The following is a 16,195-nucleotide window of genomic DNA, read 5'->3' as shown; positions in this document are numbered from 1 at the left end:
TGTTAGAAGTGTCATCTCTCTTAACTCTGAGCTCCAGATCCCGTGGTGTGTATCCCGTCCAGCTTCTTCATCGGAGAGAACGGCGTTCCTCTGGAGGTGATCGCAGGCAGCGTGACGGAGGACGAGCTCCAGCGCAGGATCCTCAGGGTCACACAGGTGAACTCTGACCCCATCTGACTCTCCTCATTAGTTTGACAGGAGGATCAGAACACGCCAGTCTCATACACACATGCGTGTCAGCTCGCTTCATGTTTTTAAATACACGAGTTACACACAATTCTTGCATTTTTGATTGCAGTCTTTTTAAAGTTAATTTAGTTTATGCTAATATTCTGTTGCTGAAACGCTTCACTGAACATGTTAACCTCTCACACACACACACACACACACACACACACACAGATGCACACGCAGCAGATTGAAGACGCAGAGAGAGCGGATCAGACGGAGGCTCACGGATCTGAAGGTGAGGATGCTCTGCTCGTGTGTGTGGTTCAGGGGACACTGATCTGTGTGTAGTTTCAGTCCTGATGTGCACTGACGCTCTGCTTCAGGAGTCGTTAGCATACGAGAGAGAGAGATTTAGATGTGTGTATTTCACTGAGCACTGGCTGTACTCCTCTGTTCCCAGAATCCCTGTCTGTGTCGCTGGAGGAAGAGCGAGCGTCAGGCCACGAGACTCCGCAGCTGCTGGATGACAGGGTGGAGAGGTGAGTCTGTTTTCTGAAAAATGCCTCAAATTTAATGTCTCAAAATTGGAGTCAGAAAAAGCAACTTAATTTAAAGCGAAACCAGTCTATTTTTCTGACCCTAATTTTGATGGTTTTGTCTTCAGTCCTTGTGCTTCTCCAGTAAATATGTCCTGATTGAACAATCTTTAGATGTTTGTACAAAACTACAGAGGAAACTTCAGCAGTAGTTTTTGTGAGTAACGTACATTCCTCTTTTGTAGGATAACGAAGAAGCTGGAGGAGAGACGCGAGCAGAAGAAGAAAGCAGAAGAAGAGGTACTGTCTGATCATCATGTCCTCTAGAGGATGAGAGATGAGTGTGTGTGATGTGATTCTGCTCTGGTGTGAACAGAACGAGCTGAAGAAGGAGATGGAGAGGCGTAAGATGGGGAAGGAGATGCTGGACTTCAAGCGTCAGCAGGAGGAGGAGAAAACCAAGCGTCTTCTGGAGGAGAGGAATCGAGAGAAGGCCGAGGAGCGAGCGGCTCGAGAGCGAGTCAAGCAGCAGATCGCTCTGGTACTCCTCACACACTGAGAGAGCGTTATACTGAGAACATCAGAGCTGTACGCTGCTCCGCACGACCTCCAGTGCTCTCAGAGACGCTCACTTCATCAGAAACATGTTCAGGAGTTAGTGTGTTAGCGGTCAGTTGATGTGTGTTTCGTCTGCAGGACCGTGCTGACCGAGCGGCCCGTTACGCTCAGAACCAGCAGGACACGGCGGCGGCTCGATTAGCAGCGCAGCAGACGCGCGAGAACACGAGAGACGCGGCGCAGCGAGAGAGAAGGTGACACACTCCATCTGCAGCTGCTTCTCAATACACTAGACTGATGACAACTTCGTTATTCAACTCAAATTGTCAAACTTGTGTATTACAGTAAATGCACACAGACTGAAGTAGTTAAAGGCTTTGGATCTTTTAATTGTGATGATTTTGTTAACTGACTAGCTGCACAAATCCACGTTCATTATCATTATCACACACACACACACACACACACTCTCACACAGAGAAAGATCTACTTCAAGGTTGAGGAGCTAGACTCTTACTCTTATCAGGTTCTGTTCCCAAAACACAGAACATGAGTGTAACTTCTCCGAGAAAGAAGAGGAGCGAAGCTTTATTCTTTAACATACAGACATAGAAACAGATTTACTGTTCTGTGACCCCTGTGACCCCTGTGACCTCTGTGACCCCGTGAACCTGAGAGGAGCGAACAGAAGTTTAACACAGGGACAGGATAAACACTCCAATAACATCATACTTTCTAGCTCTACTACTAGTATTTGATAAATCATAACTTTATTCAATCAACTAAAACATTAGAGGTTAAATACTGATTAATAACTGGATTGATAATAACTTCGAAGCATATATGTATGAAATCTATAAATATAAAAATACCAATGTGGTTCCAGAGTTCTACTCCTTCAAGGCTAGTGAAGAAAGTTGCTTCTGAGTATGATTTGTATTGATATTATAGTGTTTTATAATGTTTTAATGCTTCCTTCTATTTTATCATGTGAAGCACTTTGAACTGCAATTCATGTATGAAAATGTATATATGAACGAATAGGAATTATTATTATTAAAATCAGACAACAAATCTTAGATGTGTTGAAATGAAAATTCTGGACCGATCCTGTCAAAAGAGCTACAGTGGGTTTTTTTTTCTTCTTCTTTCTCTGCGTCCCTAATAAGTAATTCTACACACTGATTTAAAATAAATCTGCATAAATTACATTACAAAACAGCGTTGTAAATAGTAAAAGGTTTCTGCACTGAGTGATTAGCAGGATGTGAGCTAGTCTTCTTGACCATGTTTTTCAGTGCGGTGGCCAGGATTCAGTTCCGTCTGCCTGACGGCTCGTCCTTCACGAACCAGTTCCCATCAGAGACGCGTCTGCTGGAGGCCCGACAGTTTGCTGCTCAGGTGGGTGTCCAGGAGGATAGGATTCATGTCTAGCAGTTGTCTAAAGCTCTACACCATCATGTGACTCTCATGAATCTTTGTGTCTTCATGCAGGAGGTTGGGAACCGATACGGTCAGTTCTCTCTGGCCACCATGTTCCCCCGGAGAGAGTTTACAGCTGAAGATCTGGAGAAATCACTGCTGGAGCTGGATCTGGCCCCCAGCGCCTCCATCGTGCTGCTTCCTGTGAGACACACACACACACACACACACACACACCAGTTCAGACTGTCAACATTAAAAAAATAACTAATGTTTTCTTTAACACACTAGGGATAAAAAGAGATGTCCAAAATCTCCTCTAAATAAACCTTTAACATGTCAACAAAATCAAACAAAAAAACAAACAAATGCATGTAATGCAAAGGAGTGTTCAGATTTGTTTAGTTTTGGTCACATGAATGCTCTCCTGTGATTGGTCCCCTGCAGCAGTCCAGCCACCCGTCCAACACTGTGGTGCACTCGTCTGCGGGCGGAGGGGTCTGGGCCATGCTGGGGTCACTGCTGTACCCGCTGCTGGCCGTCTGGAGGTTCATCAGTGGCTTCCTGTTCAGCAGCGCTCCTCCACCTGCCGCCGCCCAGAACCAACACGTGACAAACGAGAACGGCTCCAGCGCTGCCGCAGAACCAAAGAGGTGCATCTGTGGCCTCACTTTAACCGACTGTTACTCCCCCGTGACCCCACTGTTACTCCCTGTGACCTCACTGTTACTCCACTGTTACTCCCCCGTGACCCCACTGTTACCCCACTGTTACTCCCCCGTGACCCCACTGTTACTCCCCCGTGACCCCACTGTTACTCCCCCGTGACTCCACTGTTACTCCCCCGTTTCTCTACCATGACCTCACTGTTACTCCACTGTTACTCCCCCGGGACCCCACTGTTACTCCCCCGGGACCCCACTGTTACTCCCCCGTGACCCCACTGTTACTCCCCCGGGACCCCACTGTTACTCCACCGTGACCCCACTGTTACTCCCCCGGGACCCCACTGTTACTCCCCCGTGACCCCACTGTTACTCCACTGTGACCCCACTGTTACTCCCCCGTGACCCCACTGTTACTCCCCCGTGACCCCACTGTTACTCCCTGTGACCTCACTGTTACTCCACTGTTACTCCCCCGTGACCCCACTGTTACTCCCCCGTGACCCCACTGTTACTCCCCCGTGACCCCACTGTTACTCCCCCGTTACTCCCCTGTGACCCCACTGTTACTCCCCCGTGACCCCACTGTTACTCCCCCGTGACCCCCTGTTACTACCCCGTGACCCCACTGTTACTCCCCCGTGACCCCCCCTGTTACTCCCCCGTGACCCCACTGTTACTCCCCCGTGACCCCCCCTGTTACTCCCCCGTGACCCCACTGTTACTCCCTCGTGACCCCCCCTGTTACTCCCCCGTGACCCCCCCTGTTACTCCCCCGTGACCCCCCCTGTTACTCCCCCGTGACCCCACTGTTACTCCCCCGTGACCCCCCCTGTTACTCCCCCGTGACCCCCCCTGTTACTCCCCCGTGACCCCCCCTGTTACTCCCCCGTGACCCCACTGTTACTACACTGTTACTCCCCCGTTTCTCTACCATGACCTCACTGTAACTTCACTGCAGCCTCCCAAACTTCATGTTACCGCACTGATTGGTGTCAGGTTATTGTGTGTCAGTGAGAAACAGATGAATTTCTGCTCAATTCTTCTCGTTTTGCTGTTTTCCACTCCAGAGATTCGGTTCGTAAGAGAGTTCTTGAGAAGAGGCCTGAGGACTTCAAGAAAGAAGGTAAAATATACCGTCTACGGACTCAAGAAGACAGCGAGGACGACAACAACACCTGGAACGGCAACTCCACACAGCAGATGTAGTGCAGCGAGCCTCTTTGGTTTGAGTGTGTATCGGTCTTAACGGTGGGGTTATCATTTAGGGCTTTCCATTCCCCTTCCCTCTGGCTCCATCCCGCATGGGTAAATCAGATCAGGTTAACCTAACTCACTTTAACAGAGATGCTCTGCGTGCCCAACACTTCGACCAGGATGACTCCAGGCTGGAGAATCCGATCCGAGGCTTAGACGCGTTTGATGCGTTAGTTGCATCTGTTATTGCCTGGATTGACTTAATACAGTAACCACCGCTGTGGATGCGGTTTGTTGTGAATATCTGACCGTTTGTGACATTTTATTTGGTGGTTTTGACCCCACAGCATCATCAACTGCCTCGGCAATAGAATGTCTTTCTACTAGTTTGAGCACAGATGCTACTTGATCCTTTAACGATAGAATAAAGAATAAAATATGATTTTCAATGAAACGCTTTGACTGAAGTCATTCTTCTCTTGATTTTGTGCTTTTAATCTAGAACTGTCTATGTGTCTTCGTTAATGTATAAATGTATGGCACATTTAATGTATTAACCAAATCACAATCATTTGCAAAAATACACCCGCTTACTACTATCTGTTGTACTCAGTATGATCATGGTTTGTAATTCATATTAAAGGGAGAAGTATTTTGGGTTCTCTTTCCTTTACTGTGTGATTTTTCCCTTTGGTTACTTTGAATTCTGTTTTATGATGCTCGTCTCACAGAGAAGTCAATCAAGGCAGTTTACAAATGTGTTTATTGTCATTATAAAGTTTCAGAGAAAAGCAAACTGTATCAAAAGTTTAAAACACGGCGGAATGAAGTGCAGCTCTTTCTCCGGTAGGGCTGTCTAATGAATGATTAACAAATATAATGCAGTAAAAACATGAGAGTTATGATTTGTTTCCCTTTTAGTAACGGGAAACACATTTAAAAAAAGCATGTGGCATGTAAAAGGCTTCCAGCAGACGGATGAGAGGATCAGAGGTCACTGATTGGCTGGTGGTCAATCACATGATTATATTCACTTCTAAAGACGTGTGTTGTCTGTTTATGTGTCACATTAAAGAGAGAGTTGACCCAAATATGAAAATTCTGTCATCATTTACTCTTCCTCCTATTGATCCAAACCTGTGTGAGTTTCTTTCTTCTGTCAAACACAAGAGAAGAGATCTTGAAGACCGTTGATAACTAAACAGATGCTTAAAACAAATCACTATAGAAGTCAGTGGAGACAAGCAAGTGTTGTGTAACTACACGAGGGTGAGTAAATGCAGACAAGTTTAATTTTTTGGGAAAACAATCCCTTTGATGTCTTTGAATTTCTCCTTTTTTGGGAGTTTTCCTTGGCTGATATTAATCTATGCAATAATCATGTTATTAATTAAGTGATTTTTTTGATTGACAACCCTACTGAAGAATGTTATGTGTGTAAAACTCTCTCCTATAATCTCTGTCACGAGTCAGGGTAGATGTGCACTTGTAGGGTTTGCTGGAGGTCTATGTGGATTTGAAGGTGATGAGGTACTCTGGATACGCTCCCGCGTCACAGAACACCACGAAGATGAACGGGTTCTTTAGGTCATCCACGGCGCAGTCGTGCAGTCCGGCCCGTGGGTCAGCAGGGTTGATCGGATCCGGCTCCTTCATCCCACCTCTGCTCTTACACAGCGAGCCCGTCACCACTCGCGCTCGGTAGATGTACTTCAGCTGTTGGTCATCTGGGTTGGAGTACAGGTCGTGGCAGGAGTACCAGGCCTCTCTAGCGAAGTAGGTGCCTTCACCATGAACCACAGCTTCACAACACAACACGTCAAGGTCAGTATCGTGAAGCTGCAAGAAACAGTTACAGGTCAAACGTGACGTACCGTTTCTCCCACAGAAGCTGCGGTTGAAGCCGTTCTTGTTGATTTTCTGGCATATGTCTTTGGTCGTTCCGTGATAAAGCTGGCGCTCGTTTGTCTGTTTGGGGTATTTTTTATCCACGGCCTGTTTCAGCACACAGTATCTCTGCCACTGCGACTGACTCTGAATCCTGTCGATCTGAGAAACCACTTCAGATGTTAATAAAGACAGGCCTTAAATCTAAATCAACTCTTAATTTATTAACACATCAGCAATTCACCAGTGCATGTTTTCCCAAAACGTAAAACTCAGAAACGACCTTCTTCTTTAGCTGGCATTATGGAGAAAATCAAGTTCCCAGTTTTCTCATGCATTTGGCAGATGCTTTTATCCAAAGCGACTTCTTCACAATGTAGACTGTTTTTGATCAGTTTGTGCATTCTGTGAGATAAGTCGTATTACTGATGCTTGTGTAGTGATGTCTGATGTCAGGAGACACTTTACCTGTTGAACCTGGACGGGCTTCACATCAGGATGATTGCTGGATGTCAGGAAGGCTGTTTCTATGTTCTTGTACTCTGCTGAATCTGACTGTAATGTGATTATTTCTAAATCTCGTCCATCCATTTTGGTCCATGTTGTAGGAGGATGAATGATTGCTGTGAATCAAACAAGGAAAGTTACAGAAAGAACAGTTTCTGCTATCATATATATATTTAAATTTACATTTAATCATTTAGCAGATGCTTTCATCCAAAGCGACTTACAAATGAGAACAATAGAAACAATCGGGTGCGTTTCCCAAAACCATAGTAACTTTGTTGGTTGCAATGCAGTTTCCCATTGCCAACCAACTAAGCTGCTAACAGGTTAGCAACTATGGTTTTGGGAAATGCACCCCAGATCAACAAAGAATAACAACAGTATACAAGTGCCATGACAAGTCTTAGTCTAGTACAGAACTCATAACCAAAATATATCTTCAGACGATTCCCACAGATGCCGCACTGGTGTTTAAAACATACATCTGGAAATCATGTGCTAGTCAGATGAGGAAGACTATAGTGTTTAACAGCAAAGACAAGCCCTGGACTCTTCAGAGTTTACAAGGTCAGTTTAGCAGAAGTTTGACCTGTATATTGTGTTTTTTTGTTTTATCTTAGCTATCTTTGGGACACATGTTGTACTTCACACTCTGATGCTTCAGATTCTGGTGAAAGTGTTTGCATCGGTTGTTCTGGTAGACTGTGGTCAGTGCCGCTCGTACCCGTATCAGAGTCTCCCATCAGAGTCCTCTTGATCCTGCAGGACTCCAGCTTGCTGTTTGTGACCTCCATCTTGTTGAAGTCCACGGTGTAGGTCTCGCTCTTCTCCTGGTACTGGAAGCTCTTCTGCTTGCGGTGGAAGGCCAGCTCCATGTCGTAGCTGATGCCGGGCTCCAGCGACTCCCAGCGATCTCCTCTGGCCACTTCCCAACACAGCGTCTCCCGCAGACGCTTCACCTCACCTTCACGCATCTCTCGGTCTCGCACTGCCTGGAGGAAGCCATTTATCTTCAGCACTGCATCTAAGACATCGTCTCTCTTCCCTGATACCGTTAACGTATCCCAGCTGGTCACCAGAATGCTGACTTGATTGGCTCGGCTGAGGGCCACAATGGCCTTCTTGTCCGTCTCAGGAAGATCTGTGATGTGGCTCGACTGGACGTCTTTACTAATGCACTCCTCCTTGACCAGCTCATCCAGGAGCTTCTTGACCTTGCCGAGGTTTGTAGGGGACGTCCCGTAAACATCTACAGCCATAACCGGGAACAATACAGCGGCGGTTTCTTTGGCTAGACAAACAGCTGGTCTCTGTGTCGGCACAGGGATCACCGGTTTCTGGAGGGGTTTGACCAGACGCGCTGTTCAGGAAACACAAGGTAAATTAACCAGATTAGTTCCAGCTCTTTCTTCACACTGTGTGTTCATGCACTGAAACATACCAGAAGCATTTGGAGAAATCTTCTTGCACTTCTTGACCGCTTGCTGAAAGTCTGGCAGCAGCTTCGCTTGGAAGATCACGATGTGGACGCGCTTCAGGTGTTTTGGTGAGTCCTTCATAAAGTTGGTCAGAGCTTCTGTCATTGCATTGGCAACTCCGGCAGCAGCTAAGTTTCCTGCTCCTGAAGAACATTCAGCAGTTTAGGATCATCCAGATATCTTTGCTTGGCTTTGCTCATCTGTATTTCTGAATGGACAGACTCACCTGTTCCAAGAGCTGGGAATGAAACCGACTGAATCTTATTTTCTTCACACATCCTCAGAACCTTGTACATGGAGCTGCTGATGCCTCTCTCATTGGTCTGCCCAACCATATGGATGATGTGTTTGATATCTGAAAGATTTCCAGCTTTGGTCAGGATCAGGCCGTCGGCAGGCTGAGGCGCTTTAATCAGGAGAGAATGAGGATTATTATTAGGACAGGAGTGTCTAATCCTGCTCTGGAGGATCAGTGTCCTGCAGAATATTTCTGTAACCCTGATTAAATCCAGCTGAACCTCGGTCATCCAAGGTCTTCAGGATTACTAGAAACTTCTGGGTATTACGTGACTAGTTGGAGCTAAACTCTGCAGGACATTGGTCTCCAGGACCAGGATATTCATGACCATTGACTGAAGCGGAAGAGTGTACCTTTTGATTTGCACTCGTTCACCACTGTTTGTCCTGATGCTTTGAGAATGGCTCCTGATACACCTGCACATAAGGACATACACTAAATCCCTGTTTCATGTGTTGTATGTCTGGAAAGTAAGCGTTCATCAGATTCGGAGCGACATCAGAAACAAACTCACCCGTGTTCAGATCTAGGCTCGTGGTTGTGCTGTTAACTATAGCCTCCACAGTCTCTTTAGTGATGTCTCCACTGAACACCTTGACTTTAATCGAGCCCATCATCACCTCCACTGGGTTTGCTGGTCAAATGTAAACATTTTAAGCAAATTTGGCACACTTATAACACCTCTATCTATCTTTAACAGGTGATCAAACACTGCATTACCGCTGGCATCCGCTTCTTGTTCAGATGAGGAGCTTTCTTCTGTTGAGCTGTAATCCTCCCTCTCATCATCTCCATCATCATCATCATCATCATCATCATCATCATCATCTTCAATCTCCTAAATGTGTTGATGTCAAAGTGCAAAAGCATTTACATTCGATATTGAATAAATCACAGAACTATCCTTCAATAATAATAGACCGATCCAGTGGGTTACGGTTCAGCACCTGGCAGCTCTACCTGTGTATTCGTAATCCATGTTTTGAGACCGTTCTGAAACTCTTGTAGGACGTTGTCCCGGTTGATCACAATATAGATGAGCTTGATCACAGTCGAGATGTTTAGAGACAGATGATCTTCAAAGCCCTGCAGCATTGCAGCGATCGCGTCCGTCCCCTGAACGCCTCCTCCACCTTTAACAGAGCATCACACGAGTGAGACACAGCATGACCAGCACACGCCACGGTGAAGACCATCGTCCGTACCGGTGCCCACGGCAGGGAAGGAGACCGTGGTGATCTGCTTCTCCTCACAGCGCTCCAGAACGTTCTTCACGCGGGATCTCGCCTCCTCCGCCGAGTGTGGGCCGACCATGTGAAGGATGAAGTCACAGAGCAGGTTTCCGCCGCTGGTCACGGCCGCGATGTCATTCTGCAGAGCTCCTTCAGAGGGGGATTTAAGGAAAAACATTTATTTCTATGGCCCAGTCACAGGTGTGGATAAACAGATTGCTCCTGCTCAGGAAGTTGATTATTAAAAAGGTTGAATTATCTGGCATGTGACCTTCTCACCGTGCTTTTGGCACTCCTGCTCCACAGATGCTCCAGCTGCTTTAAATATGGCACCAGACACTCCTGAAGAACAAACACACTTCTGAGCTGATGACATTACTGCGTGTGTTTGCTCAAGGAGACATGTGCAGTGCACTGCTAATTCATGTGCTGATATAAAAGTGTCTGGATTGTGTGTTTTGAGTTATATTAAGTCTCAACACACCTCCTCTCAGACTCATGTCCCTGTTGGTGGTGTTTACGATCCCTCGGACCGTTTCATTAGTGATGTCACCTTTCTTCACCTCGATTCTGACACTTCCAATTTTGACTACAGGACATGAGAAAGATATTATATATATCAACTATTACATGAAAATAGGTTTATTCTGTATTTTAAAAATCTAGAGCATATTTATTTGAGGAAATGCAGAGTTGTCAGAACCTTGATTTTCTGGCATCTTGCCGAATGCAGGCTGAGGAAAAACAAATGTTAGAAAATTAAAGCAATAAAAAAAAGAAATCTGGACAATATTATTTAGTTATCCCATCAGTATTAACCTTATTCCACACTTTAAAATGGTCACGAAAGTCATCGAAGGTCTTCTGTTCAAAAGCCACTATAGAGATGCTCCGGAGGCAGGATGAGTTCGGCTGCTTCAGATGTTTCTCGATTGCTGAGAGGATGGCTTTGATCGATTCCTTCGGAGGAAAGCCACCGCGTCCTGCAGAAAACAAGATCATTGCTCAGAGCTTGAGATTTCCTCAGTTAAATAACAGAGAATGTGTTTGCTGTCATGCCTGTTCCAATGGCAGGAATGGCCAGAGTTGTGGCTGTTTTGTCTTCGCAGAGGTTCAGAACCTTTTCTAGAGATGATGTGATGTCTGTGGTGCTCTCCGGCCCAACCATCTGAGCGATGTACTTACACTGAAGCGCTCCAGGACCCGTCAGCACTGCTGCGCCGGCCTTCAGAGGAGCTACACAAGCAGATGTGCATCAGATCACTCCACACTCCCTTCAGAAGACAAGCATTGACAGAAAGAGTCCGAGATACCTTGCTTTTTACATTCGTCAGCAACAGATTGACCAGCAGCTTTTAAGATGGCACCAGAGACACCTGTAGAGAAGTTACAGTAAATATAATAACCCAGATCTCTCAGGTACCTTTAGCATGAAACATTAAAGTATTGATGAAGAAACTCTTACCGGTGTCAAGATCTAAACTTTTATTGGATGAATTCACAATGACATCCACCGTCTCTCTGGTGATGTCGCCCTGTTTCAGGCATATGGGCACACCATTGATCAGCACTGATTCATGTGAACAGAGAAGTACAGAAGCTCTCTTCAGATGCGGTTTAGGACACATGATGTCCAGCAGTAGTGAATCACAACCGCAGGTATATACAGTACCTCTCGTGTCTGATCTGTGTTTAAGCTTCAAGGATGGTAGGGGAACCACTGTAGTGTCAGGAAATCCCTGTTAATAAATTAAACAGGTGATGATTAATAAAACATGCTAAACACTTTTCATAAATGTTAGCATAGGAGGGATCATACTAGTTCCTGGATCAGAGCGTTGTACTCCTCAACGGTCCTCTGGTCTGAATCCACTACACTGATGTGTCTGATGTTTTTAGGAGAGATCTGATGGAACTGAAGAACAGCGGCTCGGAGCGCCACACAACTCTCTTTGACGGAGAACCCGAAGCTTCCACACCCAACAGCTGGGAGTGCAATCGAGGAGCATCCTTCCCCTTCAGCTTTCAGGAGGCTGTTATACACGGCTGACTGAAGATAGTGAGAGTCCAGCTTCTGTCCTTTCTGAGGAAACACGGCGTAGATGAGTGTCCCGGCGCTGAGCTTCCCAGCATCACTGAGCACCACGTCTCCAGGCTGGTGCTTCTGCTGAGCTCTACACACCTCCCTAATCGTGTCTCCTCCGAACTGGACAAAGCACTGAGCCACAGGGTTATTGAACGCTAGACTGGTATTCATCGGACAGGTCAAAGCGTCGGCGGTGTAATGGTGCAGGTCTCCCTCTGTGATGTTCAGGGTCATGAAGTTATCTATTTTGTGTGTGAAGTTCTTCGGAGGAACAGATTTGACCACATGCTCTTGTGATAAATACAGACTGCACTGCATCTCCTTAGCTTTGGTCTTCACACTGGCTTCAAGTTTCTCCAGGACCTTTGCTTCTCCTGCTTTGCCGTATGTATGGCTCTGCAGAAGGATGGATGAGATCTGCTGCTGTACGACACACACAGCGTCTCTGAGCTTGTCTTTAGGTGCTGTGACTCTCAGACACGGGGCGTCTGATGTTCTGTGAGCGAGTACCGTCACGCCGAAGCGCTTCAGGTCTGGGAGCTCACACAGATTCAGACAGGACTCCACAAATTCAGCCTCTCGCACAGATTTCAGAGCGACGTTCTCAGTCGTTGGTTCCTTGTTGTCTAGATATGTCTTCACTTTTCCTGTAACATCTGCCACCGCACTGGAAAACCCACATATTATAACCTCATTATTTGATTTAGTGATCCTGATATCGTGAGCTTTCTGGAGCAATTCTATTTCATCTTGAAGATTCCTGAGAAAGTGTGTCCAGGTTTCACCGGTCTGATTGGGAGAAAGCTGTAGAACCTGCTCTTGGAGAATCTCACTTATTCTGTCTTCAGCTCTCTTCTGGTTCTCCTTCTCAACTAAGATCACAAAAAAATCCTGTCGCTTTAAAAGTCTAGCTGGAATGTGGCTTGGGAGAAAATAGTCTCGCTCGAACTTTTTAAGATCCAGAGACTTGAGAAAGTGAGTGAGATGTGAGGAAAGCTTTAGCTGGTGTGTGATGATGTTCTTCTGCGTTTGCTTGATGATCATCTCCACTGGATCTACCTGATCCTTCAGACCTCTGAGAGAGATGATGTGCTGCTTCTCATCGTGTGAGAAACTCACCTGTCCTAACCTGGACTCCACTCGCTCTTTTATGAGATCACACGTCTCTCTGCAGTCTAGCTGGATGTCCACCTGGGTGCTGTTTCTTTCTGCTTCCACCGCAGCAGCAGTGTTCTCCAGGACTGTCCTGATCTTGTCTGACAGGACCTTCACCTCCTCTTTCTCTCCAGTAATCACAGCTTTAGAGTTGATCTGGCTGTAGAAGAGCGCAGTGTTAAGCGTGACGAGACCGTTACAGATGTTCTCAGATCTGGTCCAGACGTCCTTCTCCGCCGTCAGCTCTGCGGTGTCATATCTGCTCAGAAAGGACTGGATTTCCCTCAGTGTCGTGGACTTCCACGTGGGAGCGATCTGCAGCGCAGCCAGCGACTCTTTCTTGACGTCCATCTCCAGAATCAGTTCATGTTCTGCGGTGGAGCGGTCAACGAGCACTTTGGCATGAAAGCGTTTGGCGTCACTCTCCAGCAGTTTTCTGCATCGCTCGCTGGTTTCAAAGAAACGGAGCAGCTCTTCACTGACAGGAACCTTCACTTTTGTGGATATTTGATCAGTTAGGGCTGGTTTTTCTCCAGTTAGAGCCTTTTGTAAACTTGAGTAGAAGAGTGAAGCGTGAACTTCTGTGCCGCAAACATTGTGTGTTTGTTCCACCACTGCATGTGCATCTATCACAACAGGAACGACAGGTGCATTCTCAACATTAGGTTCGTTCTTTATATTTTAGCCCTTGTGCTGTGTGAAAAATTATTTGCCTAATTTGGTGTTTCCAGTCAAAAATTACTTGTCTTTTTAAATTTTGGATTTAGGGTACATTTACACAACAGCAATGTACTAAAAACACACTTTGTTCACACAGATCAGTGAAAATGACTAAAAACATTTGTTAAAGAAACAGTACTCATACTAGATGACTGAATCCAAGATAAAGTGATAGTATAACACAATGTGAGATTCCTCTCCGGGTCAAAATGACCAGAAGACAACAGGAAGTTACCATTGCACGGTGTTATTATTAACACTTATACAATATTCACATGACTGCTTTTTAGATCTAAATGAACATGTAATCTTTGCAAATAATCCCACCGTCACAGTTTGCGAAGGTGATGACCGCACTCTTTCTTCTGTTGATCCAGATGCAGGACTGGACGTCTCCTCCTCTGCTCCTCTTCTTGTTACTGAAGTAAAGTGTGAGAACATCTTCAGAGAGCTTCTCCAAGTCTCCCTGGACCAGGACCGAGTCCGTCCGCTCCACACGGGTCACTCCGATGTCTCGACCCTGCAGCTGCTTCGAGGTGCACTTCCTTAAAAACGACCTCACATCTGATGATGAAACAGGAAGGAAATGATTGATGAGTGTGTGCGTCTTCCTCAGTGTGTTGACCACAGCAGTCTGATCAGGTTCTTGTAGCATTCATTCTCACATATATAGAGGATTTGATTAGTCTATATAGATCGATAAAGAACAGAAAATATAAAGGTGCACAGAAGCAGCAGACTCAGAAGACAGAGAACTGTAAGCCGTGTGTAAGCAGGGGTCTCAGAAACGGAGGCTGTTCTCGGGCAGAGAGCGATGAGAAGACAGAAACGCACCGATATCGTGTCTGAAGGAGACTACTATCCTGTCCTCGTCGAGCGTCTCCCAGGTGTGCTCTGTTGTCCTGCTACAGCTGCCGATGAAGAGTGAGATCATCCTGCAGTCTGTGTCTCCATCGAAGCCGGTCAAGATGAAGCGCCGCGGGTCCAGCTGCTCTCCCACACCTCCTCCTCTATACACCGCTAAACTTATACCAAACTCATGCTCTTTCTGGCCCAAAATCTCCTCTAGATCTGAGAAAAGGTCAACGCTGTTAATTCTGCTATATCTGATCTCACAGATGGATTAAAGTTGGATGATTTAATCGTGGTTTGAGTGCTAGTTTCTAATGATAGTTTCTTTGGCCTGAGTCATGTGGAAGTGATGCACAGAAATAGAAATGTAAAACCAGTTTCTTTCACGTCACATCGTGATGTAAGTAGAAAACAATCTCTCGGGGCTAATACCTGACTGACAGCAGAGCGTCAGGATCCAGCTGTTATTCCCGTGCTTCGCTAGCTCAAACTGTTCTGTGAACTGCTCAAAATACATCTGAAGGGTCTCCTTCTCCACCGATCCAGAGGTGCTAATGAGGAGATCCGGGAGCTCAGAAGCCTCCTCATCTTCTGTGTAATGAACAAATATATACACATGGATAATCAGTCATTTATTTTAAACACTAGGAGTAAAAAGCATTACAGTCCCACCTTTATGATGTGTAATTGCTGGAGCAGGCTTCCTCTCGGGAGAGACCTTTGTGCCGTGAGGAGGAAGTAAACAAGACATTAAATCACTAATATTTCTATAAAGTTCATATTTTTTGTGCTGGGTGCATAAACAAGATTAGTCTTTAAAGATCTTCTAATTGTTCGTTAGATTGATTACCACTTGGTTAACTAGTTCTTTAGACAGTTTTAACATAGTTTATCTGTTCATGCAACTGGTTCTTTCTACAGAGAGCAGAATCAGGAAAGGTGTAGTGTAATCTAATGGTCAGGAGTGACCTGTGGGTCAGGAGCGGCCGGTGACCGGGGGGGTTTGGGCAGCACTGCTGGTTTGGGCTTCTTGACCACAGGGTCTTCTGGGAGTTTCACGGTCAGTTCCACTGATCCATGAGGTTTCAGATTAACTTTATGGACAGTTTTGTCGAGCACCTTCTTCAGATCTGGAGAACAGAGGGATTTCCTGTAAAACTCTTTGAATCAGGTCATTTATTAAATGTTGTGTGTCAGTGTTGCTTTATATCTCACCATCGTCCCTCATATAAACCAGAAGCGCCTTTTGTTTGTCCTCGAGATGTTCTCGGATCTGCACGATCTCTCCTCCAGATCTTCTCTTGTTTCTGAAATAAAGCTCGAGTTTGGATCGGACACGGTCGAAATCAGCCGGAAGTCCCTCGAGAACCAGACTCTTCTCTTCCATGTTTCAGAGTCGAACCGACAGAACTGTGACATGAGAGACTGTCA

At 45.9% G+C, this 16,195-nt stretch overlaps 2 protein-coding genes across 3 annotated transcripts in view; one reads left to right on the top strand and one right to left on the bottom strand.

Annotated features, from left to right (window-relative positions):
• The window catches only part of LOC128020048 (UBX domain-containing protein 4), a 6,080-nt gene extending 867 nt beyond the window's left edge, over positions 1 to 5,213 (top strand). The window contains exons 4-13 of the mRNA XM_052606579.1: positions 38 to 156; positions 403 to 466; positions 632 to 710; positions 953 to 1,007; positions 1,084 to 1,248; positions 1,404 to 1,519; positions 2,564 to 2,666; positions 2,760 to 2,891; positions 3,135 to 3,340; positions 4,423 to 5,213. Coding sequence (XP_052462539.1) covers positions 38 to 156; positions 403 to 466; positions 632 to 710; positions 953 to 1,007; positions 1,084 to 1,248; positions 1,404 to 1,519; positions 2,564 to 2,666; positions 2,760 to 2,891; positions 3,135 to 3,340; positions 4,423 to 4,561 — 1,178 coding nt within the window. The 3' untranslated portion in view covers positions 4,562 to 5,213. The remainder of the gene's footprint in view (positions 1 to 37; positions 157 to 402; positions 467 to 631; positions 711 to 952; positions 1,008 to 1,083; positions 1,249 to 1,403; positions 1,520 to 2,563; positions 2,667 to 2,759; positions 2,892 to 3,134; positions 3,341 to 4,422) is intronic.
• Positions 5,214 to 5,294: 81 nt separating this feature from the next.
• On the bottom strand, positions 5,295 to 16,151 carry LOC128020047 (protein mono-ADP-ribosyltransferase PARP14). 2 transcript variants are annotated; one of them, XM_052606577.1, is made up of 26 exons: positions 15,980 to 16,151; positions 15,734 to 15,894; positions 15,437 to 15,482; positions 15,197 to 15,355; positions 14,747 to 14,983; positions 14,240 to 14,476; positions 11,771 to 13,818; positions 11,624 to 11,690; positions 11,417 to 11,521; positions 11,265 to 11,327; positions 11,011 to 11,187; positions 10,771 to 10,934; positions 10,655 to 10,685; positions 10,436 to 10,540; positions 10,231 to 10,293; positions 9,925 to 10,101; positions 9,680 to 9,852; positions 9,440 to 9,557; positions 9,234 to 9,353; positions 9,073 to 9,135; positions 8,648 to 8,827; positions 8,385 to 8,564; positions 7,668 to 8,303; positions 6,905 to 7,059; positions 6,424 to 6,598; positions 5,295 to 6,351 (listed from the first exon to the last, which is right to left on the bottom strand). In XM_052606577.1, exons 1-26 carry the CDS (start codon positions 16,149 to 16,151, stop codon positions 6,056 to 6,058), a joined length of 6,108 nt encoding a protein of 2,035 aa, XP_052462537.1. In that variant the 3' UTR covers positions 5,295 to 6,055. The 2 variants fall into 2 exon arrangements, with proteins under 2 accessions (XP_052462537.1, XP_052462538.1); XM_052606578.1 differs by lacking the exon at positions 6,424 to 6,598 and having other exon boundaries at positions 5,295 to 6,388.
• Positions 16,152 to 16,195: the final 44 nt, after the last annotated feature.

Source organism: Carassius gibelio, chromosome A9 (genome assembly GCF_023724105.1).
Source record: "Carassius gibelio isolate Cgi1373 ecotype wild population from Czech Republic chromosome A9, carGib1.2-hapl.c, whole genome shotgun sequence".
NCBI lineage: Eukaryota > Metazoa > Chordata > Actinopteri > Cypriniformes > Cyprinidae > Carassius > Carassius gibelio.
Note: the sequence above shows the minus strand (reverse complement) of the source record. Positions and strands in the feature narration are given on the sequence as shown.

Excerpts from the sequence above, each read along its gene's own strand:
- LOC128020047 (XM_052606577.1), bottom strand. The coding sequence starts at position 16,151 with ATGGAAGAGAAGAGTCTGGTTCTCGAGGGACTTCCGGCTGATTTCGAC. Across the intron at positions 15,483-15,733 it reads CGGCCGCTCCTGACCCACAG|GTCTCTCCCGAGAGGAAGCC; the intron begins GTCACTCCTGAC and ends CACGGCACAAAG. Across the intron at positions 15,356-15,436 it reads AGCAATTACACATCATAAAG|AAGATGAGGAGGCTTCTGAG; the intron begins GTGGGACTGTAA and ends TTCATTACACAG.